At 55.1% G+C, this 25845-nt stretch overlaps 4 protein-coding genes across 8 annotated transcripts; 2 read left to right on the forward strand and 2 right to left on the reverse strand.

Moving 5' to 3' along the window:
- The first annotated feature begins 409 nt into the window (after positions 1-409).
- On the forward strand, positions 410-18143 carry KIAA1191. Of its 2 annotated transcripts, XR_013922808.1 has the most exons (8): positions 410-573; positions 652-842; positions 2151-2277; positions 3609-3733; positions 5376-5482; positions 5809-5945; positions 6400-6802; positions 18019-18143. XR_013922808.1 is itself a non-coding variant. In XM_080352953.1 (7 exons), the coding sequence occupies exons 1-7, from the start codon at positions 546-548 to the stop codon at positions 6606-6608; spliced, it is 924 nt and encodes a 307-aa protein (XP_080209079.1). In that variant the 5' UTR covers positions 410-545; the 3' UTR covers positions 6609-8666. The 2 variants fall into 2 exon arrangements, 1 of the variants encoding a protein (XP_080209079.1); XM_080352953.1 differs by lacking the exon at positions 18019-18143 and having other exon boundaries at positions 6400-8666.
- Positions 9376-17145, reverse strand: SIMC1 (SUMO interacting motifs containing 1; the record flags this gene model as incomplete). 4 transcript variants are annotated; one of them, XM_080352949.1, is made up of 10 exons in its annotated part: positions 9376-9759; positions 10636-10720; positions 10802-10958; positions 11887-12015; positions 12495-12674; positions 13113-13258; positions 13704-13773; positions 14363-14583; positions 14786-15547; positions 17050-17145. In XM_080352949.1, 10 exons carry the CDS (start codon positions 17143-17145, stop codon positions 9539-9541), a joined length of 2067 nt encoding a protein of 688 aa, XP_080209075.1. In that variant the 3' UTR covers positions 9376-9538. The 4 variants fall into 4 exon arrangements, with proteins under 4 accessions (XP_080209075.1, XP_080209074.1, XP_080209076.1 ...); XM_080352948.1 differs by having other exon boundaries at positions 13113-13285; XM_080352950.1 differs by lacking the exon at positions 17050-17145 and adding an exon at positions 15918-16125 and having other exon boundaries at positions 13113-13285.
- Positions 17191-20986, forward strand: THOC3 (THO complex subunit 3). Its single transcript, XM_080352952.1, has 6 exons — positions 17191-17478; positions 18019-18175; positions 19027-19231; positions 19570-19731; positions 19822-19922; positions 20252-20986. The coding sequence occupies exons 1-6, from the start codon at positions 17296-17298 to the stop codon at positions 20413-20415; spliced, it is 972 nt and encodes a 323-aa protein (XP_080209078.1). The 5' UTR covers positions 17191-17295; the 3' UTR covers positions 20416-20986.
- Positions 20987-23383: 2397 nt separating this feature from the next.
- On the reverse strand, positions 23384-24390 carry CPLX2 (complexin 2; the record flags this gene model as incomplete). The annotated part of the gene is made up of 3 exons (XM_080353470.1): positions 23384-23581; positions 23719-23894; positions 24360-24390. 3 exons carry the CDS (start codon positions 24388-24390, stop codon positions 23384-23386), a joined length of 405 nt encoding a protein of 134 aa, XP_080209596.1.
- Positions 24391-25845: the final 1455 nt, after the last annotated feature.

The following is a 25845-nucleotide window of genomic DNA, read 5'->3' on the forward strand; positions in this document are numbered from 1 at the left end:
ACGTTTTGCTGGCAGAGCTGGTGCACGGTCGGGCAGGCGGTGGGTGTGCCGGGGCAAGCAGCGGCAGGCAGCACCCCCATGGCAGGAGGGCCCCACGCCGGTGAGGTCTTGGGGGGGACCGGGTCTGTCCCAAAACCGCCGCCCGGAGCGCCCCCTCTGCCGTCTGCTCCCCACTTGCCAGGGACTCGCCCGGACACGCCCCCTCCACGGGACCACGCCCCCCTACATGTAACCACGCCCCTCCACGAAACCACGCCCCACCATCACGCCTCGCCAACCCGCTTGTCCCCGCCCCGCATGGCCAGGACTACAGCTCCCAGCGTGCCCCGCGCGCCGCCGGCAGCTCTCGCGGGATCTGCGCGCCCATCAGGGCTCTCCCGAGGGGCGGTGCCCTTCGCTCTTACCTCCCGGCGGCGCTTGTCGTCCCGGAGTCCGCCGGTCGGTGTCCCGGGGGCTCCACCATGGCGCCGTCCGGCCCGCCGGTAGCCAGCCCGCTGCCCCGCACTGAGCACCACTAGCCTCAGCCGAGCCGCTCCGCCGCCGCCATGAGCTCGCGGCAGCCGGACGCTCCCGGTAAGGCCTCACCCGCCCCCGCTCTCCCCACCGGCTCGGGTAGGCCGCGGCGCTGAGCGCGGCCCTGTCTGTTGGCAGCTCTGGAGCAGGGCGGCGGGGCCCGTCCCGGCAAGATGTCGCTGCCCCTCGGCGTGCCGCGGCGGGCCTTCAGCTACGACGAGGGCCTGGAGGACACGGCGCCCATGACGCCGCCGCCCGCCGACCTGTGCGCCAGCGTCCTCTGGAAGCAGCCGGTCATCCCCGAGCGCAAGTACCAGGAGCTCTCGAAGGTAACGGGCCGGCCGGTGGCCGTGGTGGCCCGGGCACAGGAGTGTGTGCTGTGTGCAGCCCTCCTGCCTGGCCGGGGCACGGTGCTGGGCGAGAGGCCCAGCAGAGACCGGCCCCTGGGGCCCTGGGAACCCTCGAGAGGTGCTGGGACAAGGGACCAGCTTTGGTACCTGGTCCTGTCATGGGAACGCTGAGTTATGGTTGAGATAGGCGTGTTCTGGGAGTCTCCTCACTTATGGGAGGCATTTATGTGTTAAAAGGTGTAAGCTGTAACCAGGTGTAATGAAGCCAGGGCAAAAGGCTGGGTTTAGTTTGGCTGTAGACTGTTTGCTATGAGGGTGGTGAGACACTGGGATAGGCTGTCCAGAGAAACTGTGGGTGCCCCATCCCTGCAAGTGTTCAAAGTCAGGTAGGACAAAGGCTTTGAGCAACCTGATCTAGTGGAAGATGTCCCTGCCTGCATCAGGCAGCCTGGACTAGATGGCCTTTGAAGGTCTCTTCCAACACAAACTGTTCTGTGAAGTGACTATGCAGGGATGCTTTGAGTGCAGAGTCAGCTCTTTTAAATGTAAAGGCTCTTTTCCAAGTTTACAGTGAAGTGTTGTTGAATGGAAGTAAATAACTGTGCGTGGCTTAGAGCTTAACCTCTGGTTTTCACTTCATTCTGTTTCAAAATTGTTCTTGTGGAAGAAGACCTGAAGTTGTGTTTTGGTACAAAAAGCATTCTCTCCAGTTAGGGAATAGTATATCCTGTGTTATGAGGAGGTCTGTATTTCACAGGATTTCTTGTTTTCTGTCATTCGTTAGCTTTTCTGTGTTACTAGGGCCTTGTGATCAATGGTAGAGCCATGAGCATTAGATAAACTGAGCAAGAAACTGAAAATATAAGCGATGTGTGGGAAAACAATATCTAAACATGAGCCACTAATTTGTGTGACTGCTGATCTGTGAATATCTGAGCTGTCTGTGGGAGGGTGTTCCTGCTCAATTGACCTTGAAGTCCAGTTTGCAGTTGTGTCCAATTTGCAGATATGATCTGTTTTCTTTCCTGTTGACCTTTTTGTACTGAGACTAATAACTTGTTGGCTCTGAGCTCAGTGTGTTTTAAATGTTGGATGAACATTGCTTGTTCATTGCTGAGAATTATAATGTTCAAGCTCTAAACATTCCTGGGCTGTGGTGGGAACAGCAAACAGGCTTTTTCCCTGGGATGAAGGCAAGCTGCTAGTGCTTGAGTCGTTAGAGATGTGCCCTAGCAAGGTGCTGAGATACTTACTCTTGTTAAACTGTACCTTGCTTCTTCCCCACAGATTGAGGAAGGGGATGCTGGCATGAATGCACCCGTAATGACTCCTTCATCGTCCACCGAAAGTGTCAACAAGGTACCCGTGGTGAAGGCCAAGGCCACTCATATCATCATGAACTCTCTCATTACAAGTAAGAACTCTTTGCTCTAACGGGGTGTGGGCACATGGGTGTGCTCTGGCTTGGTAATGTCTCCAGGTAACTACCAGAGTTTTGGTACAGCTTGTGGTGTTCAGACCCACTGTACTCTTGAACTAGATGTGTGTTTTTTGGAGGACACTCCTGGAGGGAAGTGAGGAACCAGGAAACATGCCACATGTCCTGCCTCTGTATTTGCAGGTGCTGGAGGTGGGTGCTGAGGGAGAGTGCAGGGTGTGTTATCTGCTGATGGGCACTGCAGCCCAGGCCGCCTTGTTGCTGGATTGCGGAGGTGGCTGCTGCTGCTACTCTGCTTATTAACTTGCTATTTCTGAATGACAGGTAAAGCTCTAAAATTAACCAGAGTGGTGTGGAGAGCTGACATATGGTGCTAGTGGAGCACTTGCTGGCATTTATGTTAATAGCAGCAGCAGCAGCTGTCTTGCTAACAGTAACACTTTAAAAAAACCCACCTCATAAATCATGATGCTTTAAAATTGAATTGGGTCAGTAATGTTTGCTTTGAGGCCATCCCTGTTTACAGCAAGAGGAATTATTTATATGTTAATCTGTCCCTGCTGCCTCATCTTTCAGCAGCTGAGAGCTGTGCTTTACTTTCCTCCAAGCAGCACTTGCAAAGACTTCTAGATTTTCAGACCAGCATTTTGGAGTAGCTTTATATTTGCATTTATTTCTCTCTTGGCTCAAAAATAACCAGCACATCAGAAAATAATATCCAGGAGTATAGACTTCCCGCTGCAAAGCAGCTCCTCTTCTAGACTAATTATGAAATCCTAATGTAATTGAAACCTAAAAGTGTTCTTGTGCAGTAAGAAGTCAGGAGCTCCAACCTACACCCCCTAGGAAAACCATTCAGTCACAATTTGGAAATAAGCAAAGGTTCTCTATTTATACAGTACAGTATCCCTGCAAATAACTTTAACATGGGAAGTGTTATCCGTTTTAAATAAGACAATGGACTTTTCCAGTAATATTTTTGTGCTCTGATTCCTTTTGACTTTTTTCTGAATTCCACTGGGGAGTGAATATCTTATGCTGGTAGTGGGGGGCAGAAAAGTGCTCATGTTTTTCAGAAGTGAAGTTGATATCAGTGTATTAGATGCTGGCTCTGTATTTGGCTGAAAAATTTGGCTTCTTTTATTGAATCTGGAATCTTTAATTTTGCTGCCTCTATCAACTCATCACAACACGTAGGTATGAATCATGAAAAAAGGGTCTTGCATTCAGTTGCTTAAATTCCCTTTGTTTGCTGGAATTGTTTGTCGTGGCATTTCTGTGTGAATGTGTGTTCTTGTCTATTCCAGAGCAGACTCAGGAGAGCATCCAGCGCTTTGAGCAGCAGGCAGGGCTGAGAGAGGCTGGCTACACTCCCCACAAAGGCCTTACTACTGAGGAGACCAAGTACCACCGTGTGGCTGAGGCAGTCCATGTAAGGCTTGTGTTGTGTTGGCTTTCTCTCTCTAGGTTGTGTACCAGTTTAACACCAGTCTGGTGATATAACTCTGGGAGCATGTTGCTTGGACTCTCTTTAAACGGTTTACTCTGGAGGCTTTTGTTAGGTTGGCGCAAAAGTAATGGTGTTTTTGGACCGTGAATTTTACATCATCGTAACTGGGCTCAAACACATCTTTATTAATCAAAATGGGAACCACTACAGTCAATACATTTTTGTCAATCAGAAGTAAGTTTGTTTATTCCTGTAGTGTAAAAGTCTGTGCTTTGGGATTTGATGAACTCTTCAAAATCATTTTCTGCGTCCTGCTGGTTGTGGAAGCATTTTCCCTCCAAAAAGTTGTTGAGATGATTGAAGTAGTGGTAGTTGGTTGCCAAGAGGTCAGGTGAATATGGCAGATGAGGCAGAACTCTGTAGCCCAATTTGTTCCACTTCTGAAGCGTTGGATGTATGATGTGCAATTGGGTGTTGTTGAGAGGAATTAGGCCTCTTCTGCTGACCAGTGCCAGCTGCAGGTGCTGCAGTTTTCAGTGCATCTCATTGATTTGCTGAGCAGACTTCTCAGATGTAATGGTTTCTCCGGGATCACTAAAGAGTCTAGTTTCTTCTTGTACCTTTGAGTGGTGCCCTGCAGTTGATCTGTTGTGACTGTTTGTCCCAAGAGTACTTGTAAACAGTGCATTTCTGACCTGGAAGTTAGCAGATGAAATTTGGTTTGTCTGTTACTGGAAATAAAGACAAAAGTCTTGAATCAACACCTTTCTGATGAACTCAGTTGCCCACAGTGATCTTACAGATGGAGTTTAATAGTGAGCACCTCAACTGTACTCCCACAAGGTCAAAGTTTCAGGAACAGTGTTGGTGAATAGCGTCAGTGGGGCTTGGATTGCTGCAGGAAACTTTCCGAGAACATGCCTGTGTGTTGTTGTTTGAACTATAACTGCCCTTCGGGTGACTTTTTCGAAGTTCAGTTTGTACTGTCACACTTGTAATAACCTGGTTCACGCACACCCAGTTCCTGTTTTCCTTAGGACCAGCTGAACTCTTCAAATGCAGTTTTTTTCTAGAGCAGTGTTTCCTTCCTTTTATGAGTTACTTTTCATGGTCTAGTACTCTTAGACCTTGTACCCTCTGTATGAGGTCTGGTCTCACCTTCGTTAGACAGCTTGTGGGACTGAGAGCTTTGCTCTGAAAAGCGCTGCAGACAAATGTTTGCTGTGGCATTTCCACTGGTTGCCAGGGAGCCAGACTGATGTGTGAGCTCACTCTGCAACATCTGCTACCTCCCTATGGCTGCTGGGATTGAAGTTCATTACTGTTGGACAGTGACTGTGAATTGCAGAGTGAGCTGCAGGTGTTATTTTACTTCCTCTAGCCTGGAGGATGCATCTTGAGCATGGTGGGCTTCCAAAATGCTTATATCTGATGTGGAAAGAAGCTTAAGGGGTGTATGCAAGTATTGTAGTATGGGTTTAGCTTTAGGTGAAGTGACGCTTAAATCCTTTATCACCTGTGATAACAAGAATTGTACAGCTTTGACAAGAAAACTGGCTGTTTGTTCCTTATATCTCATATTTAAGCTCTGTTGCTTCTATGTTTCTCTTGCCTCTCCTAACAGAAGCTAAAAATGCAGAGTGGAGAGATGACAAAGGATGACAAACAGACTTCTTCTGCGCAGTCCACTCCAAGCAGCACTCCCTACTCCTCTCCCAAGCATAAAACCAGGTACTCTGTTCCTGGCAGTCTGCTGCCACCTTCGGTTTCCTACAGGCTGCTGAGGTGGGAGCTGCTACAAATAACCTTACCCAGCGAGGGAGTATCTAAGGGGTGAAATTCAGAGCCTGCTGTGGTTGTGTTGGATAGATCCAAATATTGAAAGTTTGTGGAACTTGAGTGTATGTATCTTCATCCTGGGTGGTAACAAACCTATTAATGTAACTTAAATTGCCCCTGATAACTACATAAAGTTCCTGGCACAGTGGGGTCACTTGAAGTATTTATTTATATACATCTCAATTATATTTATGTGTGTCTCAATGATTTTTTTCTAGGGGTTGGTTTAGTCAGGGATCCTCTGCTTCTATCACGGGCCCAGACTTTGCCATGGAAGGCAGTGGGGACAAATTGCCATCTGAGAGATGGAGCTTTTTTGGACCCAAGGCCATCCAGAAATCCACAAATGATCCAGGTATGTAATCTAAAATCTCCTGCCCTGCAAAAGCTGGGGGAGAACTGTCACACAATGAACTTGGTAGCTGTTTCTGGAGCCTTATCCTCTTTGCCTTGTTACTTTCTAGGACCACCTTGTGAATGTGTGCTATTTGTGTAGTTTCTGTGCCTAAATATAAAGCAGTTGGGTAAACCTATGCTGAGGGTATGAAAGCAGAAATAACTTGCACTGAGCTGCAGTGGAAGGGCAGGGTGTGGGGTGACAGATTTTTTTACTCTTTTCTCTGCTGTCTGGCAGAACCAGAACTGGAAGAGTCAGCATTGATGTGGAATAGACTTAAGATGCGCAAAGCTGCGGTGTCTTGCTTTCTGCAGTGTCGGGCATCAGTGGTGCTGCTTGTTCCTGGCAGCAGTGGAAAAAGGACTTGGCTAGTTTTCCTGGCTCTTGCTTGACATGATTTTTTTTTCATCAGGAGGTTTTACCATCCAATCCTATAAGGGTGCCCAAAAGCCATCCCCAATGGAGCTGATGCGTGCTCAGGCTACTAGGATGCCAGAGGATCCAGTCACCTTCAAACCACCCAAAATGGACATTCCGGTCACAGAAGGGAGGAAACAATCTCCACGTTCCCACAATATCAAACCTCGGGATCTGAACGTGCTCACTCCCACTGGGTTCTAGGAAAAATGTTTCTGGGGTCTTAGCTAGACCCCCGGCTAACCCTCAGCAGGCCAGAGGGTGTCTTAGGCTCTGCTTTCCTGTTGTGCTGCAGTAAAATAGGGAAGTCTCCCTTCCAGCTCTTCATCTCAGAAAAAGTTGTGACTGTCCTCCTGAAGCCAGTCTTGGAAAAGCTCCTGCACTAGTACTAAACCAATGTAAGTCATCCTCTGTCGTGTTGCACCAGTTTGGTCTGCTGGGTTGCACCAGATGTGCTTCCCAGTACCCTGCACCACAGTAGAACCTTGAACCGTGTTTTGTGGGACAGACCTGCATGTGGTGTGCGAGCAGGCTGGCTTGTCTGTGTTCTGATTGTCTTGTCCTGCTCAGTGCTGAAGTACCCTCAGGAGCACCATGGTTTTGTTTGGCAGGTACAGAACACCAGTGGAATATGATGAAAACAAGATGGTACTAAAAACTGGGCCATTAACTGCCAGAAAGGAAGTTGCTCTGGGAATGTGGGTTGGTTTCAAATGGGGCGATCCCTTGTGATCCAATTCAACACCTAGAACTGCTTTTGCCCTTGGATATTTTTTTTAGAGGAAAAGTGGAGCAGTAACCATTCTAAGATGCTCTTAATAGGCAGGGAGCAGAATCTAATGGGGCTTGGCAGTAATGAGGGAGAATTGCTTCTTTTCCAACTCTTCATGTGCCTCCAAAAAGGTAGAAATGACCAGAATTGGTGTGGCTTGAACCAAGTAATCTTCCTCTCTTCTTTCTTCAAAACAACACTGTCCTACCTTCTGCTAGACAACAGACTCAGATGTTCTGGCACTCTGGGTGCTGCTTGGCACTTTTTTCCCTCTCTCTAGCATCTTATGAGTTACATAGAAATGTATTGGACACCAGGGGCACTTTCCAAATAGGGTGGTTTTGTTTCATCAGCATTAAACGCATTTTCCAGGGCTGCAGAAGGACTGAGGGCAGATCAAGGCTAAACATTCCTCCCTGCTATGACACAGCTCTATGTAATATTTTGGCCAGTTACTGGGAACAGCTAACATTTGCTTTCACGAGAAGTGGAAGAACTCCTGGCTGCCATTAATTCCTTAAGCATTATTGGCAGTGTTGCTCTGTCATCTTCACCTCTCCTGTGACAAACAGGACAGAGAGGGCTCTTCTTGATCTCATGGTTGCATTGTGGAGCTCCCTCAGCCTTTCCGTAGTGGTGAGGTGGCAGCAGCTGCCTTGCATCTGGTACTGGAAGCTTCTCTGTTGCCAGGACATTATACAGAGGTTACTCAACAGCTGGTAACTGTTTAACTGTGGGTTTTTTGCTTTCTCAAACCAGACATCCTGGAGGGTGAGGGCTGGCTCATTTGGCTAGCTGCTGTCCCCTCTGGAGAAGCACATTTTGTGGCTCTGCTTCCTCTAGAGCTTCAACAGCACTGCCAATGCTGTGTCGTGTTCAGTTTCCCACCTAACCAAGCAGTTTTCACCATTGCTATTCATTTGCACCTTGGCAATCAGTCTTGCATTGACATTAATTTATTTGTTGTCTGTATTCATGTCTTTAGTGTGTGTGATTTTTTTTGTTTGTTTGTTACAAGAAAATAAAATCCTTGTGAATGAAGGTCTTTGGTGTGTGTTAGTGCTGGCAAAGCATCTGTGGAAGAGATATGGGGCTGTCCAGTGAGTGTGGGGTCAAGGTTCTGCTGATAAGGCTGTGGCAGCACTGAGGTAAAATATTTGTTGTATAAAACTCCCTTTTGACAGAGCCTAGGTTTAAAGCCAGATTCAGCCCTAAGGGCTTGTGCAGATGAAACTAAACATGAAATCTTTGTGTTTTCTTGAGCTATTTAAGTGGTGATTATTTTTTATGTTCCTGAGATTGCTTCTCTTGCAGCTCGTGTGCTGTTTGCACCTGTACTGGGCACAGGGCTGGGAGCCAGGCTGGTGTTCACCTAGAGCTGCCTGGCTCCCTGCAGTATGGCCATTTCTGCTTTGCTTTCCTCTGGAAAGTTCTGGTTTGGGTACTCGGGTACTGGCTGCTGCTGCAGGTCTTGGTTACACAGGTTAATCTCATAGCTTAGTTTGGAAAGCCTGGGGTTAAAGTGTGACCTCTCGGTGTGATTTTTCTCATTCTACTTTCTGTATTTTACTGCAACATCATTCTTGGGGATGTGACCAACATATGAGAAAATAACATCCATAACTATGGGCCTCTTGCTAGAATGTGTCTTTTCCAGTCTAATGATGGAAGTCTAATCCAGTTAAAAGGACCTAACTGGAAAATACGCCCGAATGAGCACACTATGCAGGATGAGCCAATTTCTGGAGTGGGCACTGTTGGGGATGCTTCTGGCTACTACTCCCAACACAAACTTCTTCACTCCTCTCTGGATGGTGTATCTCTGCATTAGAAGAGCAGTGTCATACAGATGAGTGGTTTGTTCTACATCTGCTAATGACCTTGGGTGCAGTGATGTAGATCTGTTTGATTTGGAACAGAAATGTTCCTCTCCAAAGGACTGACTGGAAGGGCTGGAGGATCTCTGTGCTGTGAATGCCCTCACCAGCTATTTTTTCTTAAATGTTAACATGTTTTCCTAAATATTGAATGGGTATTTTGGCATTTTGCTTGCTGTGCAAACTACTGTCAGTTTGTGGCTGTGCTAGTTTAACGCTGTCCCAAGGTACAGCTGACAGCTCTGCCCTTCCTTTGGGCAGGGCTGGCACCAGGATGGAAGAGTCTCAGCAAATATGAAAATAATTTATTTTTTTAGGTGTACAAAGTGCCTTGTAAAACTGTAGGATGAGACGAGTTTGAAAGGAGATTCTGAGACTATATGTAAACCAGGTATTTTTCCAAAGAAGTGACTGCAGCATAAGGTGGGGGTTTTATAGAGGAAATGTGAAGTTCTTTGTACCCCCCGCTGCAGTGGTTGTCACCATCAGGTAGTCGTGACAATAAGGAACAGCTCCCGAAGCAGGCACAACTTCTCCATGATCTGCAGGGGAAAAGGCCGCCCCAGGACCTGATGCATTCGGCTGATGAAGTCCTCTATCTTCAGTTGAACGTCCAGGTGGCTGATGTTATCGCTGTCCTGGAGCCTGGGCTTGACTTTCTGAATCATCAAGTCCATCCGATCATTGAGGGAGGTCCGTAAGTGCTCTGCAAGAGGAAACACTGGTGGGATGAGGCACCGCACAAGGGGCTGCCTGACCTGTTCAGGGACAGATGGCAGCAGGTGGCACTGCAGGGGGGAGCTGCTGAGAACCTGCTGATCCTCTCACAAGACCAGCCTGGTGTAAGAAGGCTCTGTACCCTCCTGGAGCTCAAATCTCCAAGTGGAGAGAGCCCAAGAAATGGGGATGGAACAGGGTTTGTAGCATCCTTTTCTCCTGTGGCAGACTCAACAGCTGTCCAGCTGCAAAGGGGAGTCTCCAAAGACCTTAATGAGAGTGATCATCTAGGGCTTCAGGGAGAAGACTGCTTGTGTGTTGGTGGGTTCCTCTGTGTTCCTCCGTGATGGCTTTAACCCTGGGCTAACGTAGCTGGGAAGAGACTTTAGGAATTGTCTGGTAAAATGACTTCAGGGAGTGTTTGTGACTATGCTGCTGCTTCCACAGCTACTGTGAGTGGTGCTCTTTGCCTGGTCTATTAAGTGCTTAGTGTGTCCTGGCTTTACTCTTTGCCTTTCTTTTTTTAAATCTCCTAAACCACCATATTCTTCCACCTATTGTGTGTGCAATTTAGACACTGGTGGGTACAGAGCTCCCTCCCTTTTGTACTTCCCAGTGCTGGGACTGATCCTTTGGGAAACATGCTATTTTTTAGGTGCAAGTTAGGTGCTCTGCTTGATGCAACATCGCTTCTTTGCCCTGTCTGCTGGAAAGTCACTAGCAGGGATGGAGGCGCGTTATCTTTCTAAGACTCAGTGGCTGTGAGTTCAAGAGCGATGAGACGAGAGCAGGAAGGGAACTTCAGCTGTTCTACTGCAGCCTCTGGAAGAGATCATATTTATTAAGGCCAGAACAGGCAGCTTACCCAGTGTTACATTTTGGTAGCTCAGCAGCAGTAAGCTTAAGTACTGCAGCATCTCATCCCATCTTTGCCATGTTGCCATTTCCTCCTATGACAAGAGACAGTATTTGGTTATTAGAAGAGGTTTTCTCAGGAGAAAGCAAGGCAAATGAGAGGTTGGCCTGGGTACCTGGTAATGCAGCAGCACAGAAGAGTGACTCAGGAAATACAGGATCTTGGCCAGAGACAAGGGCAAGGTTGTGGGCACGTCGCAGCTATGCTGGAACCACAGCTCTAGCAGTTTGCAGCGCAGGAGCTGGCTCTCCATCGTGTTTAAGAAAGCTTCCCTGGAAGACAAAATGGACTTACTGTGGGGGCAACACAGCCTGACTGGGGTGACTGCTCCAGTGTGTGCTGCTGGTGCAGATGTGGGTGACTGCAGGGGCTGCCCAGCAGTGCAGTGGAAGGAAAACCACTAGATGTGATAGAGACCTTTGTTACACAGCTTGGCCATGAACTTGTTTATGTCCTTAGGCCTGACCTGTGGCGACTCTAGGTCAGTACAGTCTGTGAAGCAGGTTTAGCTGCTTCACATCACCCTGCCCAGCAGCCCGTGTCAAAGTTACCAATTTCTGCTGACTGCAGAGAGCAAAACCAAGTGTGTGAAGTGGGGTCAGGGCCAGCTGCATGTAGGACATCTGTCCTGGGAGGGCAATGGCTTGACTAGACCCAGTGTGTGCTCAGAGTTCTGCTGAAAGAGCTACTTGCTGGGCTGGCAAACATGGGTTTGAAATATCTGTGGGTCTAGTGGTCTCATGTCTACACTAGAGCCAGTCAGGCCCTTGTGCTTTGGCTTCAGATATTGCATTTCTCAGAGAAGCAAACAAAAGCATGTCAAGGCAAAGCTGCAGGAACTGCATCATATTTCTGATGAACTTCTCAGTTGTCCTTGGGAATCAGTGGTGTGTTTGCTAGTACTTGACCATGCTGATGTAGAATGCTGGTTTTCAGACCCTCTTTACAGTTTTAAGGTCCTGTGACTTAAACAAATGGGACAATCAACTTTTCTCAGCAGTATGTGAGCTGAGGAGGTGCCTCTCCCAGGTGATGTTCTGTCCCCATGGGATCTGTCAGTCCAACAGCCATGCATTTGCTGGCTGGGTCATAAATGAGTCTTTCTATACCCTGTGGTACTTTATGCATCTAGACTTGGATGCAAATCAGGAATAAGACTGCTCATGCAGGCAGCTGCTGCCTTGTACATGTTTGTCTCACCTTTGGCTTCTCAGGGGAATATTCAGTATAAATGGGAATATCACATCTGCGATCTTACAGGAGCTGCAGTTGGGAGATTTGTCAACTTCCACTGCGATGGACAACATCCGTTGGAGCAGGAGTGTCACCCTAGGTTAGAGAGACAGTCAACACCAGTAGACAGCACCCTTCAGTTTGCAAAGTAAAGCAGTGGGGATGGCGCCTAGTTCAGCCTCATGCCTTGCAGTGAGGGATGGAGTGGAACATAGTGGGCTAGATTTGGTATCTCTTGGTGGCTTTTGAATTTGCTACTCTTGGAAGGAGAGTTAACCCCCAGATACGGGCCCTTGGGAGGTCTCAGTAGCTGTACTGAATGTTGGTGGAGCAGGATCGGGCAGCCTGGACTGTGGGTCAAGAGCTCCAGCCTTATGCTACATGTAAGAGGAAGATGCTCACTGAGCCAGTTTCCTGCCAGGTGAGGAAGTGTTTTGCTCACCAAGTGTATGTCTACCCTAAAGGAGAACTTCAGGTATGGCCTGGCTTGCTGACTCAACAGGGAAAGAGTCTGGCTTCTCCCTGACCTGGGGCTTGTGATACTGCCAGCAGGAGTCAGGGCTTCTGGGACTTACTTCTGGGCAAAGAAAGCTGGTGGAGCCACCTCTGCTTGGTCAGTGCTGGCCGGCTGTGCTGTGGATGAGCTGCGTTCGGCCCTTGCTTCTTTGGAAGAGGACGCAGTCTGTTGTGGCTGCTCCTGGGGCTGGGCAAACCCCATTCCGGTAACTGCTGCAACCAACCATCCAACCACCTCCCTGGGATAGAAACAGGAGTTAGCAGGGACAGGCCTGGTTTTGCTTAATTCCAGCCTCCCCTTGGAGCTCAAGGAAAGACCCTGAGGATGAAGAATACATCCCACCTGCTTGGACAGGGAGTAGCTTTGTTGAGCAGCAGATTTTATGCTTGTCAACAGGACTGCCTCCTTCCCAGCCCTGTCCTGAGCAGTGCAAATCTGACCTTGTTCCTGGGAAAAGCCCACTAGACTGTGGCTGGAAATGCCTTGCATAATCTCTGCTGGTTTGCTTTTGTAAACCTGCTCCTGTTCTTTATACTTGGGTCCTACACTTGCCTCTGTTTCCCAAGCTTGTTTCCTGGAAAGTGTGAAAGTCTGACCTGCAGTCTCAACAAGTGTTCCTGAACCCCTGCCCTTCAGCATCTGGTTAGAGAACAGGGGAGCAGGAGGAGTCCCTTACTTGACATTGTTGAAGCACGTGTCACATGAAAGTACTTTTTTGGCAATTGACTTCTGCAGCAGGCGCAACCTCAGGTAGTGCTGAAAGTCGTCCTCCAGGGTCTGTACCACGTACTGCAGGAAGAGGAGCTGGCCAGGGGACTTCTCCTGAGGGCACATGGACACAGTGTGAGCCTGGTGGAGACACAGGATAAGGAGCACCAGGGAATTTAGCTGTGTTGGGAATGGGACAATGTACATGACTGAGGAGCAGCTCCAGGAGGGGCTGCCTGGCTCAGGCGATGCCCTGGGAGCTTGGCTGGACCTGTTCTGCCACTGCACTAGGTCTGTGGCTCACAGAGACTCTGTCTGTTGCTGTGTCTTCTTCAGGTGAGACAACCTGCCTGCAGTTGTGCAGCAGCTTTGGGAGCACCACAGATAAAAGCAGGACACTCAACTGGCATTTGCTGCCCTCGGTGGCTGCAATAAAGCCCTGTTTTGGGCTGGCCTGTTCTGCAGCAGAGCATGGCCATGAGGCTGCGGGGCAATGCTTACCCTTGGGCACCCGTGTGCTGGATGATCCCTGCCCAATGTGACACATGGTGCCAAGTACCTGGTCCTCCATGATGTATTTCAGCAGCGCCCAGTCCCATCCCACCGTGGTGGCGTTAGCTGGATGGAGCCTGCAAGGACAGCACTGTCCATTTGTGCTGAACTGCCTATCTGCCTGCAGGCACCGCAGCCCCTGGCCCTTCCCCAGCCCCCATTTGCTCAGGGGCCTGCCCTGGCTTTTCCTCTCCAGCTTCACCCTCTCCCTTTCTCCTCCCCATTCATGTTCATTTTTTGGAAGCACCCAAGTGGGGCTGTACTCCATGGGGAGGCTCAGGATTCCTCATCCTGTGGCCTCATAAAACATTGTGCCCCTCTGTGGGTACCCTGAGGGCAGCAAGAGAACTGCTGCAACCACCTCCAGCCCATGGCCCCTGCTGCAGCCCAGCCATGTCACAGTGGTGAAGAATGAGATCTGTGCTTCAGGAGCAAGGCAAATGCACTCCTCTGCCCTAGGGGGCTCCTTGTTGTCACAGGCTGTCCCTGACCCACCCTCAGACAGCCCTGGGGTGTGCCTGTGCTGATAACAGGAGGCAGGGGCAGGAGGATCATCCTGGGTTACAGGGGAAATCACTCCCTGTTCTGTGGCCACAGAGAATAATCTTTATGCTGGGCAGGCCCCTAGGAGCACCTAACTAACCCCATGGCAAGGGGAACACGTACATTTGGATCTTCATCAGCAGCATGTAGGTGTCCTTCAGGATCTCCCTGTGCTGGGGGTTCAGGAGGATGTCTCTGATCAAGTGGGAGATTATTTCTTTTGGGGGATGGTGCTGGCAGGAGACGAACTCGCTCAGGAAGTGCAAGGTGCCCTCCAGGAAGTTCTCCTCCATGGTGGTGCGCACCATGCTCAGCTTCCCGCTGGGGATAAGCTCAGGTTTCTGCTGTGTGCAAGACAAGGCAATAGGTGAAAGGCAGCTCCCCAAGACACTGAGGAACCCGGCTGTGGTGTGGAACCCACTGTGAAGGGAACTGTGGTACCAGAGATCTTAACTGCATGGCAAAGCTTCCCCCAAAAGGGGAAGTGGAGCAGGGGCTGCCCCCGCTCCATCCTCTACCACAGCGGCTGCTCTGAACCTTGTTTACCTGCTGTGTTTCCCAGTTGGGTGTTATGCCTTGGAGGAAGAGGTGCTGGACTCCACTTCTCCTGAAATAGTGCAGTTTGTTCAGCCAGGCCTTGCTGTCAGCCTTGGTCCTGGCTGCGGTCACTTGCTGGATTGTTCCATAGGGTGATAAGTCACTCGCTGCCAGCAATGGCCCTTGGACCTCCCCTGGGCTTGTGGGGACGGCTGGGACAGGGCTCAGCCTTGGGGGGAGCTCCCTTTGCTGGCAGAGGTGAGGAGTCTCCTCCTCTGGGCCACCAGGTCTCCAGCTGCTGCCACTGCCTGGGGTGGAGGGGGACGGGGACAGCAGGTCTGAGTCCAGCTGCATGCTGGCCAAGGAGCCCAAGTCGCTGTTGAAAGTGGTCGTGCTGCAGTTCTGCTCTGGGCTGGAGGAGCTGCAGTGGCTGGAGGTGGGAGAGAAGCAGCTCCAGTTCTCTGTGGTTTCTGCTGTGTCTATGGTGGCACTGCACTCCGTGGGAGCACTGTGCCAGGATGCTGTGAGGCTCAGTCCTGCTGTTGCCCCTGTTTCTTGCGTTGTGGTGGAGCAGAGCTGTGGATGGGATGTGTCTGCTGCCAGAGCAGCAGGCGGCTGCCCGGGGTCCTGGTCAGCCCAGCCGGTGGTGTGGGGAGGGCTGGGAGGGGCGCTGCATGTGTCCTCTGTCAGGTCGATGATGGTGAGGCTGCTCCACGGTGCCGGCTCTGTGCTCATGTCCTCGCAGGTCAGGTCGATGATCTCCTGTGGGGACTGAGGGATCAGCGCTGTCAGCAGCAGTGGCACCTGGGTGCCTCACTCCTCTGCTATGGTGGCACCGTTGCCCCAGCACAAGGGGGAAAAGGGGCACACTGCCACAAGCCCAGGAAGAGAAACCCGGTGCAAAGATGCCACTGCCTGGCCGAGGGGATGTGGCAGCAGCCCCAGGCTCTAGTGTCAGCCTGCCCTGACTGCACAGCTGAGCCCGAGCCCAAGCAGGGTTCTTCTTCCCTGTTCCTGGCAGAGACAACCCCACTGCTCCCCCTGGGGCTTCTTACGGCCAGCAGCTGTGCCCCTGCTCCAAACACCCCTCATCTTGACCCAGAGCAGACCCAGCCCTGCTGGGGTGGCCGGGAGACCTCACCTGCTACACAGACACCAGTGGTGGGGAACCGAGCTGCCTTCGCATCTGTGGCACCAAGCCAGAGCTACCGCAGCCCCGGGACTTTGGGGACTCCCATCCAGGACTCGCTGGGTGCTGCAGCACCTGGAGCTCCCAGGACGCGCCTCTCTGAGGGGCAGCAGGAGCGGGCAGGGAAGGCAGCCGTGTCTGCACCACCGCAGGCAGGACGTGGCACCTCAGCAGCTAAACATGCCCAGGAAGGGGCAGAGCTTGTTTGCTCTTTGAAAAAAAACAAAAAGAAACCCTCAGCGCCTCAAAGCAGGAACACGTTTTGTGGGCAATTTAAATCAGTGTTTTTCGCCTGACTCAGACCCGCTGCCTTCCCAGAGGAGGGGCCGCATGCGGCCCGAGACGGTGGCAAAACCCAGCAACCCCCGCCGGGAAGCTGGAGCAGCCCAGGAGGCCGCAGGTTGTTCCGGCTCCAGCCGGCCCTGCTGTACCGGACACTGCCTAACTGCCGGCGTTTGAACGCTGCATCGGAACCGGGGCCAACGGACCGTTACCCCCCGCCCAGGGCTGCGCTTCCCCGGCAGCTCCGTGCCCTGGGCCGCCGCCACACCGGCCCGTCGTCCCCCTGCCCGCGGGCTGGCCCAGGTGAGCAGGACGGCGGCCGCCGCACCGTGGCCCAGGGCTGGACCCCGGCCAGGGGCTGTGCCCAGCAGGGTGCCCGGGGCACTGAGCCCTGGTGCAGTCGAGGGGACGCGGACACTCGTGGCTGGGGGGCTCTGGGGGGATGCGGCCAGGGGGGGACCCTGGGGGGACACACCTGGGGACTGGGACTCTGCTGGCAGGAGGTGGCCGAGGGGACCCGAGCCCTCCTGGGGGAGGCTGGGGGTCCTTGGGGCATGCGGCTGGGGCCAGGACGGGCCTGCGAGGGATGCGGCCGAGGGTACCGGGCTCTCCGGGAACACACGGTCGGGGCAGCGGGGCCGCCGCTCCTGCCCGGCCTGGGAGACTCACTGTGGGCTTTCTGTCCCCGCGCGGCTGCCGTCCCCGCCCGCGCCTCCGCCGCGGCGGAAGCGCCGCCATCTTTGAGAGGGGCAGGCGGCGCCGCGTCCACTGGGAGGCCCCGCCCCGGGGGCCACGGACTCACCGCGGGAAGCGGCGGGCAGCGGCGCCGGGGCCCGGGCGGCGGCGAGCGGCTGCCTTCAGCGTCCGAGTCGCTAATGAGGATGACTCTCTCGGCCATCGTCGCGGCGGGTGGCGGCTCCGCCCCCCACGGGCCGGCGGCGGCAGCGCCCGGGCTGCGGGCCGGGCCGAGCCGAGGGGGGCGGTGGCGGAAGCTGCGTCACTCGCGGCGGGGCGGGGCCGTGGCCGCCCCGGTCGCGGCGCCGCCGCCATGGCGCTGTCCCCGTACGTGCAGGCCATGCAGGAGCTGTTCCGCGCCAACACGCGGAGCCGCGAGTTCCCGGCGCACGGGGCCAAGGTGCACTCGGTGGCCTGGAGCTGCTGCGGCCGCCGCCTCGCGTCCGGCTCCTTCGACAAGACCGCCAGCGTCTTCCTGCTGGAGAAGGACCGGCTGGTGAGCGGCGCCTGGCGGGAGCGGGGCGGCCGTTCGGTACCGGGCGCTGCGGGACGTCTGGAGTGGCCACTCGGGGCGGTACCGGGGCAGCCCTCGGGGCCGAACGGGGAGTGGTCGGTACTGGGCCTGGCAGCGGGGACTCGGCAAGAACCTCACAGGCCGGGGAGCCGGGATGGAGCCGGTGTGGAGCCGGTGTGGAGCCGAGATGGAGCCGGTGTGGAGCCGGGATGGAGCCGGTGTGGAGCCGGGAGGAGCCGGTGTGGAGCCGAGAGGAGCCGGTGTGGAGCCGGGATGGAGCCGGTGTGGAGCCGGGATGGAGCCGGTGTGGAGCCGGGATGGAGCCGGTGTGGAGCCGGTGTGGAGCCGGTGTGGAGCCGGTGTCTGGCCGGTTGTGGAGCGTGACTGAAGTGGCGGGAGAGGGGACTCTGGGCAGGGCACCCACCCAAGCCGGTAACCGGCAGCGGAGCGGGGTGAAGCATTACTGGGATCTGAGGGCAGAGCCAGGCTCTTCCCCCATCCATGGCTGTCCTCTCGCTTCAGGTGAAGGAGAACAACTACCGGGGCCATGGGGACAGTGTGGATCAGCTCTGCTGGCACCCCAGCAACCCTGACCTCTTCGTCACGGCGTCTGGGGACAAAACCATCCGTATCTGGGACGTCCGCACCACCAAGTGCATCGCCACTGTCAATACCAAAGGTGAGCACCTGCCTTCCCAGGAGGGCTCTTGGGTCCCGGCAGGTCCTCAGCTGCGTGGGACCTGTCTGCAGCGGCACCAGCGCTTTGGATGCTTCTTGTGGGTATTCGAGGCATCTTTGCTGAGTGCTCTTATCTTTGTGTTGCACTCATCTATAAGGAGCAACAGTGAACGCAAGGGCTCATCTACTCGACTGTCGGGACTGGAGAAACTATTGAAATATGATACTAGCTGTTAAAATGTCCTGTGTACTCATCTCTGGAGTCTGTGGGCTGCAAGGCTGGGGAAAGGCATGTTTGCGGGGAGCCATGGTGGAAGTGAAAGTTTGCATAGATTCAGAAAACAAATATTTGAATTCATGGGCTGGTTAAGCCAGATATCGTCTCTGCCCTTGGAAACTCCAATTTTGAGTTGTTGGGGCTGGAATTGGCATGGTAGGATAGCATAACTGCAACTTGTCTTGCCCCAATTCATAGGTATTTATTGTTGGCTTCTGGATTTTCTGGATCTGGAAGAATACTGGCTTCAGAGAATCTTTGGGTTGACCTTGTTTGGTGGTTGCTGTGGTCCCATCTTTACTGCAAAGTGAAGAGCAGTGATGTAGTTATCTTGGCTTGAAGCTGCAGTTCTGTTAAGTTTAATTTTTAATAACTATATATTTTCTGAAGAGCTGCTGTACAGGGTTTGTCTGTTAGATGCAAGACCTGTCAGTCTTTCCCATTTGGGAGCGGTTTGGAGTTAGTGGAGCAGATTGTGGCCTTTAATAGGGAATAAAAGCTGCCTGTCTGCTTAACTCGTGGCTGCAGTGGATGGCTGGGTGGAAACGCGACCTGCTGGCTTTCTGTCCCTCCAGGGGAGAACATCAACATCTGTTGGAGCCCTGATGGGCAGACCATTGCAGTGGGGAACAAGGATGACGTGGTCACCTTCATTGATGCCAAGACGCATCGCTCCAAAGCTGAGGAACAGTTCAAGTTTGAGGTGAATGAGATCTCCTGGAACAATGATAACAACATGTTCTTCCTCACTAATGGGAACGGCTGCATCAACATCCTCAGGTAGGTGCCTGTGGAGGCGGGTGGGCAGGCGGTGGCAGACATCAATCTGCAAGTCCTTTTGTTGCTTTTGGGGAACTTGAGTCCCACACCCCAGCTATTGCCAGCCTTCTGGTGGAAACAAACTTACCTGGAGCTGAGGTTGCCCCTGTTTTGGGTTGGATTCCCCGAAAGCAACCCTGATGCTTTGTGTCGTTCACTGGGCACTCAAGGCTTTCAAGAGTGTGTCCCTGCACTAGTTTGGTTTGCTCACAGTCCCAGTGTGTCTCATGCCAGCCCTGCTTGTAGATGAGCCCCACGCTTCTCTCACTGCGTCCTGCCCTCTCCCTTCATCTCCGCAGCTACCCGGAGCTGAAACCCATTCAGTCCATCAACGCCCATCCTTCAAACTGCATCTGCATCAAATTCGATCCCATGGGGAAGTACTTTGCCACAGGCAGTGCTGACGCATTAGTCAGCCTCTGGGACGTAGATGAACTGGTGTGTGTGAGGTGCTTCTCAAGGTAGGATGTGCTATCCCAGAGCCGTTTGCATCCCCTCTCTGGTGACCGTGCAGGAGATGGCTCACTGTTCCGTTTGCTCTGTTGCTGCAGGCTTGACTGGCCTGTGCGAACGCTGAGCTTTAGCCACGATGGGAAGATGTTGGCATCGGCATCGGAAGATCACTTCATTGACATTGCGGAGGTGGAGACAGGTAACGATTTCCTTTTGGGGAACAGCAAGGAGAGAGTTGGATGGAGAAGTGCTGGTGAAGCTGGGAGGGCACTGGGAGAATCACTCTGCTAAGGAAGAACTTAGTTGCGGAGAGCAGAGCGCCGGGAGGGGGAGCCTCTGCCTTGTTAGTCTGCAGCAGACATGCGTGTCATGTCTGTGCCTTGTCACCAGGTGATTAAAAGGCGCTGAAGCAGCGTTTGTTCCTGTATGGGAGAGAAAAAGCGGGTGCTTGGCTCTGGTGTGTGCTCTGGGCAGGGCGCAGTGGGGACTGGAGCCTCTCCAAGCTAACGTGACACCTTTTCCATGCAGGAGAGAAGCTCTGGGAGGTGCAGTGCGAGTCCCCCACCTTTACAGTGGCCTGGCACCCAAAGAGGCCGCTGCTGGCCTTCGCTTGTGACGACAAAGATGGCAAATATGACAGCAGCCGGGAGGCAGGCACCGTCAAGCTCTTCGGGCTCCCCAACGACTCCTAACGAAGTCACATGTCCCTGCTCCCAGGGACGGGAGAATGTTTAGTGTAGGGCAGGGTAAGGAGATGGCTCTGCTCCTTGCCTGGTGGGCAGTGCTGTGACTGTTGGCTCTGTCCATCCTGCTCTCAGGAGCGTTTGTAAAAAGCAGCTTGTGTACTGGGGGGGAAATGGGGGGACACGCTAGTGGAGCCCCCCTCGCCATCTGAGGGTTGCCACCTCCTCTCCTGGGTGTGGGGGCCTTGTTCCAAAGGTGAGTGGCCAAAGAAAGTCTGTCACTGAAGGTGACAGGTGACTGCTGAGGAACCTTTTGTGGGAGGAGCTCTGCTCCATCCGGGCTCCCCAGCAGTGATGAGCTACGTGACCATCCCCTTGTCCCCAGTGGCCGGATGGTGAGGGCAGCCCTGGGAGCACAGCTTGCCCCTTCCCCTCCCAGGCACCCCGTGTCCCTTTCCTGCACCAGGGCAGCAAGGGAAGGGTGGGGGGATGCGAGTAGGGGGATGTTTCCCCAGCTGGTTTGGTTTTCTTTTTGTATGTGGGATTGTTTTTTCTAATTTTGATAAATCCTCTTCCATAATGAAGGTTCGCGTGGCTGCTGTGGGGGAAGAAGGGGGTTTCTAAGCTGCCCTCTTGCGAGCTTCTCTCCCATCACCTTGGCCACGGCAAGACCCTGGCTGATGGCGATGGTCTGACCCCTTGTCCCTGCTGTCCCTGTCGCCTGTCCTGCGCTGTCACCCCACCAGGGGGCGCTGCGCGCACACACTGGTGACAAGTGGCACCGGGGACACCGCACCGAGGATGGGGACAGCCGTGGGAACCTGTCCCGGTCCCATAACACTGCACCCTGCTTGGGTGGAACAGGGCCATGGCCCCAGCACAAGATGCTGCCTCTGCCTGCAGAGCCCTTCCCTGTCTTCCTGCCAGGGGTGACAAGTAGTGCCTCCCCTGTCCCCGCACCCCAGGGACAGCCGTGGGGCTTTCTTCCCCGGAGCCGGCATGCTGGGTCACACAGGAGACAGACGGTCACTGCAGAGGAGGTGTGGGCGCAGCCTGCCTGTGATGGAGACCTCGTCTGCAAGATCTCTATCATTTCCTACCCTAATATTTTTTTCTGACAGAAGCTTTTCCAGGTGACTGCTCTGCTGATGCCGCCTGGGTAACAACTGAGCTCTTTGCTGTTAAATGATGGCAAATCAGTTGAAGCTGAGGCTGGCTCTGGACAGAAGCCTCCAGCGCTGTGCCGAGCCTGGGCACTGCCAGGGGCCTTGCCTCACTGCGGGGCATGAGGTGCCCCATTGCCCAGGGCCTGCCCACAGCCATATAGCCCCTGCTCTTGGGGGTGGCAAAAGGCTGTAACCCACCAGAAACAGCCCTTTTACCCCAGGGGTATCCCCAGTTGTTCTGTGAGGGGAGTCTCAGAGTCAGGGGGAAGAGGCAGAAGCCACCCTGCTGTGTCCTTTACCTTGTCCCCAGCCCTGGAGTGGGCACCTGCAGGGTGGACACAGGTGGGTGGGGAGGCAGCTGGACTGAGAAGGGCTCTGGGAGCCACATGTGGCCTCTCCCTTCACCTGTGCCCTGGCTTGGGTGCTGTGCGGGGTGGGTCCTGTGGCCTCCCCGAGTGTGATGGACTGCAAGGTCTCATCCCTGAGGAGATGGAGGAGTAAGAGAGCTGGTGTGGGGCCCAAGGGAAGCAATGGCTGAGAAGAGGCCGGAGCAATGTACAAATCCCTTTATTTTATTAGTTTGTCAAAGACTAGCTCGAGCAGGATGGTCACAGCATGTCTGCGAGGCCCCAAGTCGCCCGCCGTCTCCCGGGGAGAGCCCTGGTGAGCAGCTGGGGGCTGTGGCGGAGGAAGCACGGGGAGGGGGGAGCACGGTGCGGCAAGGGATGGGCTGGGGTGAGGTTGTGCCCCCGCGCCCCCTCATTGGGGTGCAAGCAGCAGCTCCTGGGACATGCCCAGGGTGCTTGCCCAGGGATTCCTTCCCAGGCCCAGGGGACCCGTGTGCCCAGTGCAGGGTAGGGGGACAGCCGGGCATTCCCAGTTCAGGACTGGCCAGGCAGCCCTCGGCCCCGTGCTGGCTTTATTGCAGGGGGCAGAGCGGGGGCCCTGGCAGCGCGGCGGGGGGGTTCTCGGCTCAGCGCTGCGGGCAGCCCCGGGGACAGCGGGGACTCGGGGCTGGGAGCGTGAGCAGCGGACACAAGGACGCATGGAGCGACGGCGCGCACCCTGGCACAGAGACACTAATGCGAGAACAGGGGCCGGCGGGGCCGAGACACGGACGAGCAAGCGGTGGGGACGGGGCAGGGGGGACGAGGCAGGGGGTTCCCTGCCCCGCATGCGCCTTTGTACACGGTCGGTGGAGCGCGGCGCCCGCTCCTCCCGGTGCTGAAGTATTGCAGTCTAACTGATATGGCTTTAACTATGGGGCCAGAGATGCGAGGAGGGGGGGGTCCCCTCCAACCCCCCGATGCTGGAGCACACCGGGCAGCCCTGGGGGACCCCCGTGCCCAGGGACTGGGGATGGGGGAGCTGTGGGCAGGGCGCCTGGCTTTGTGCTTTGGGCTTAGCCCAGGGCGGGATGGGGCAGGGGGATGGCAGTGCTGGGGACGATGGCAAGCGAGAGGAGGCCTGCCGGGGTCCCCTGGGAGAGGCAGGGGGGGCAGGGGGCACGGGGAGCCACCCCGGGGGGGCTGGTAGGGCCTGGAGTGCCCCCAGCCTGCCACGAGGTCGCGTCAGTGCATTTGGTCCCGGTTCGCTCTGTCCGGCCAGGGCTGCTCCCCTTTGGCACAGCGTGGTGGGGGGGCCCTGCCTGGACAGGACGGGGCGGGTTTTCAGTCTGGTCAGGGGAATGGGCAGAAGGGGATGGGGAGGGGGTGTGGGGACCCCCATTGGGGCCAAGGGAACTTGATGGAGGGGTCAGAGGGGAGAGGGCGCCTGTGCCCCAGCACCCCATGGCAGGGTTGGCGGTGCTGTTACTTCTTGAACATATCCTGCAGCGGGCCGGGCAGGTACTTGAGGACGGTGTCCAGGATGCTCTCCTCCTCCTCCTCCTCCTCGTCCCCACAGCCCGCCGGGATCGCCTTCTTGGGGCGCGTCAGGCTGCCCTCACACGGCTGCTCCAGCGCAGCTTTCTCCTCCGCTTCCTTCTCCTCCTTCTTCTTCAGCCCGTACTGTGAGGACACAGGCCCTCAGCATGTGCCCACCACCACAGCCTCAGCCCCCTCCTCCCCGGCCATGCTGGCTCCTTGTCCCAGCCCCATCCCGGGTGCCGTGTGCCAGGGTGGGCACAGGGGAGGTGTGTGCCCACCTTGTCACGGATCTGCTGCCGGACTTTCTCCCGCTCGGCTTCCATGCGGGCGTGCTTGGCTTTCCGCTCCTCCTCCTGCTGGCGCAGGGCCTCCTGCCTCTCCTCCTCCTTCTTCTGCGCATCGGGGTCCTTCTCCTCCTCACCCCCCAGCATCTTCCCCATGTCCTTGGTGGCTCCTGCACAGCACAAGACCATCAGACGGTCCCCACATGTGCTGCAGCCACAGTGCTGGCTGCCGAAACCCCTACAGAGGCAGGGAGGGCGTGGAGCCCCCCGCTAAGGATGACCTGGTGTGTCCCCATGGCCACCCGCACTGGCTGCGGTCGGGCTCTGGCGGCTGCGGGAACGGGGAGTGCCGCGGGCTGGCTGTGCTGTCCTAGTTCAGCATCAGCCGGGGGAGACGCCAGCAGCTCCTTCGGCGCTGGCACCCAGGGGACCCGCCAGGGAATCCCACTTAGCGGCAGGAGAGCCGGGGATTCCCCAGCCAGGCGCTGGGAACGGGAGCCCTGGAGCGCTCCGGCAGCAGCTCCCCACACCAGCACCTCTCCCCGTGGCTTTATACTCCCGCTGCGTTCCCTGGAGCGCTGGGCCAGCATCGCTCCTGGAGCAGGGACCCTGGGGGGGGTACAGCACCTACTCACCGCCCAGCGCTTGCTTCATGACGAAGTCCATGGTGCCGGTGTGTGCGTGTGGCTAGGCCAGCACCCAGCGTTCATCCACTGCTGTCTGGGCTCGCTGACCAGGGCCACCTGAGTAGGCAGAGAGGGATGTGGTTGGTGATACCGTGCCCAGGGTTCCCCGCTGCCCAGGCACAAGGGGAGGGACAGTCCCTGGCACTGCAGGATGCACCCTCTGTGTCTCCAGCCCAAAATACCTTCCAGGATGGGCAAAGGGAGCTTTTGGAATCTGTGGACAGAGGGTGGGCAGATTTACCCGTTCTCCTTGGCACTCTCCCCACATCCCCACTGGCTTTGCAGACTTGTGGAGGGACCAAGGCAGGGACTGGAGACAAATTTCCACCCCAGCACTGCCCTCAGTGGGGCAGCAGGAGCCCCGGGGTCCTGCCTGGGGGTTGGTGGGTTGGGGACCCACTATGCCACCACTCACTGCATATCTGTGCCTTGAGGGAGGGGGGACAGACTCTGCCTGGGGATGCCAGCGCAGCGCAGCTGGACACAGGGTGCTGTGTGTGCGTCTATCACAATGCATGTGCTCTGCAGAGGGATGGAGAAGAGGCTGTTGGCATGTTGTGACAGGGTTTGGGGGCTGCAGGGGTTGCAGGCAGCAGCCTGTGACTGTGTGCGTGATCCCTGCGGGTGCTGGGGATGGGTGACAGTGTGCAGGGACACTGCGTGTGCAGGACAGAGCGTGTATGCGCATCCCGTGTTTGTGTGCGCTCCCATGTGTGTGAGCGGTATGTGCAGGCTGTCTTTGGTCAAGAGGTGTGTTTGCAGGTGGCTGCAGGCAGTTTTTGCATGGGGGTGCGCACGCACACGTGTGTGCACCAGTTTGTGGAGCTGCAAGCTGTGTGTACCCGCACAGTGCAGGTCTGCAGCCTGTTTGCAAGCTTTGAGTGTGTGCGTGCCTGAGTTTCGGGGTTTGCAAGCTCTGCGGATGCATGTGTAAGGGCTTGCATGGGTGAGTGCCTGCACTGTGTGTGTTTGCATGTGCTGTGTGGGGGTTACAGGCTGTGTTGGGGGGGGCTGTGAGTGCAGGTCCGTGGGTTTGCGGGCTGTATGAGGTGGGGTGTGCACACAAATTTGCAGACTATGCCACGTGTGTGTACGTGTGGGGGTGTTGCAGGCTGTTTGCATTCGCTATGTATCTGGGGGACTGCAAGCAGAGGGGCGTGGGGGGAGGGAGGGGGGATAGCCGTGCCCCCCACATGCCCTGTGTGTGTGTGGGGGGCTGCAGGCTCTGCTCAGAGCCTGGCTGTGCAGCTTGCAGTGTGTGTGCGTGTGTGCCCAGTGGGTGCTGCAGCCTCGCAGGTCCCCCCACCCCATCTCCCGGGACCCCCTGGTGGGCTGCAGGGGGAGCTCCGCGAACTGGGACCCGGGGAAGTTTGTTGCTCCGAGCCCCGGGCACTGGGGGGGTTCCTCCAGGCGGTGCTGCGCTGAGCTCCAGCGC

Source organism: Nesoenas mayeri (assembly GCF_963082525.1).
Source record: "Nesoenas mayeri genome assembly, chromosome: 14".
NCBI classification, from domain to species: domain Eukaryota; kingdom Metazoa; phylum Chordata; class Aves; order Columbiformes; family Columbidae; genus Nesoenas; species Nesoenas mayeri.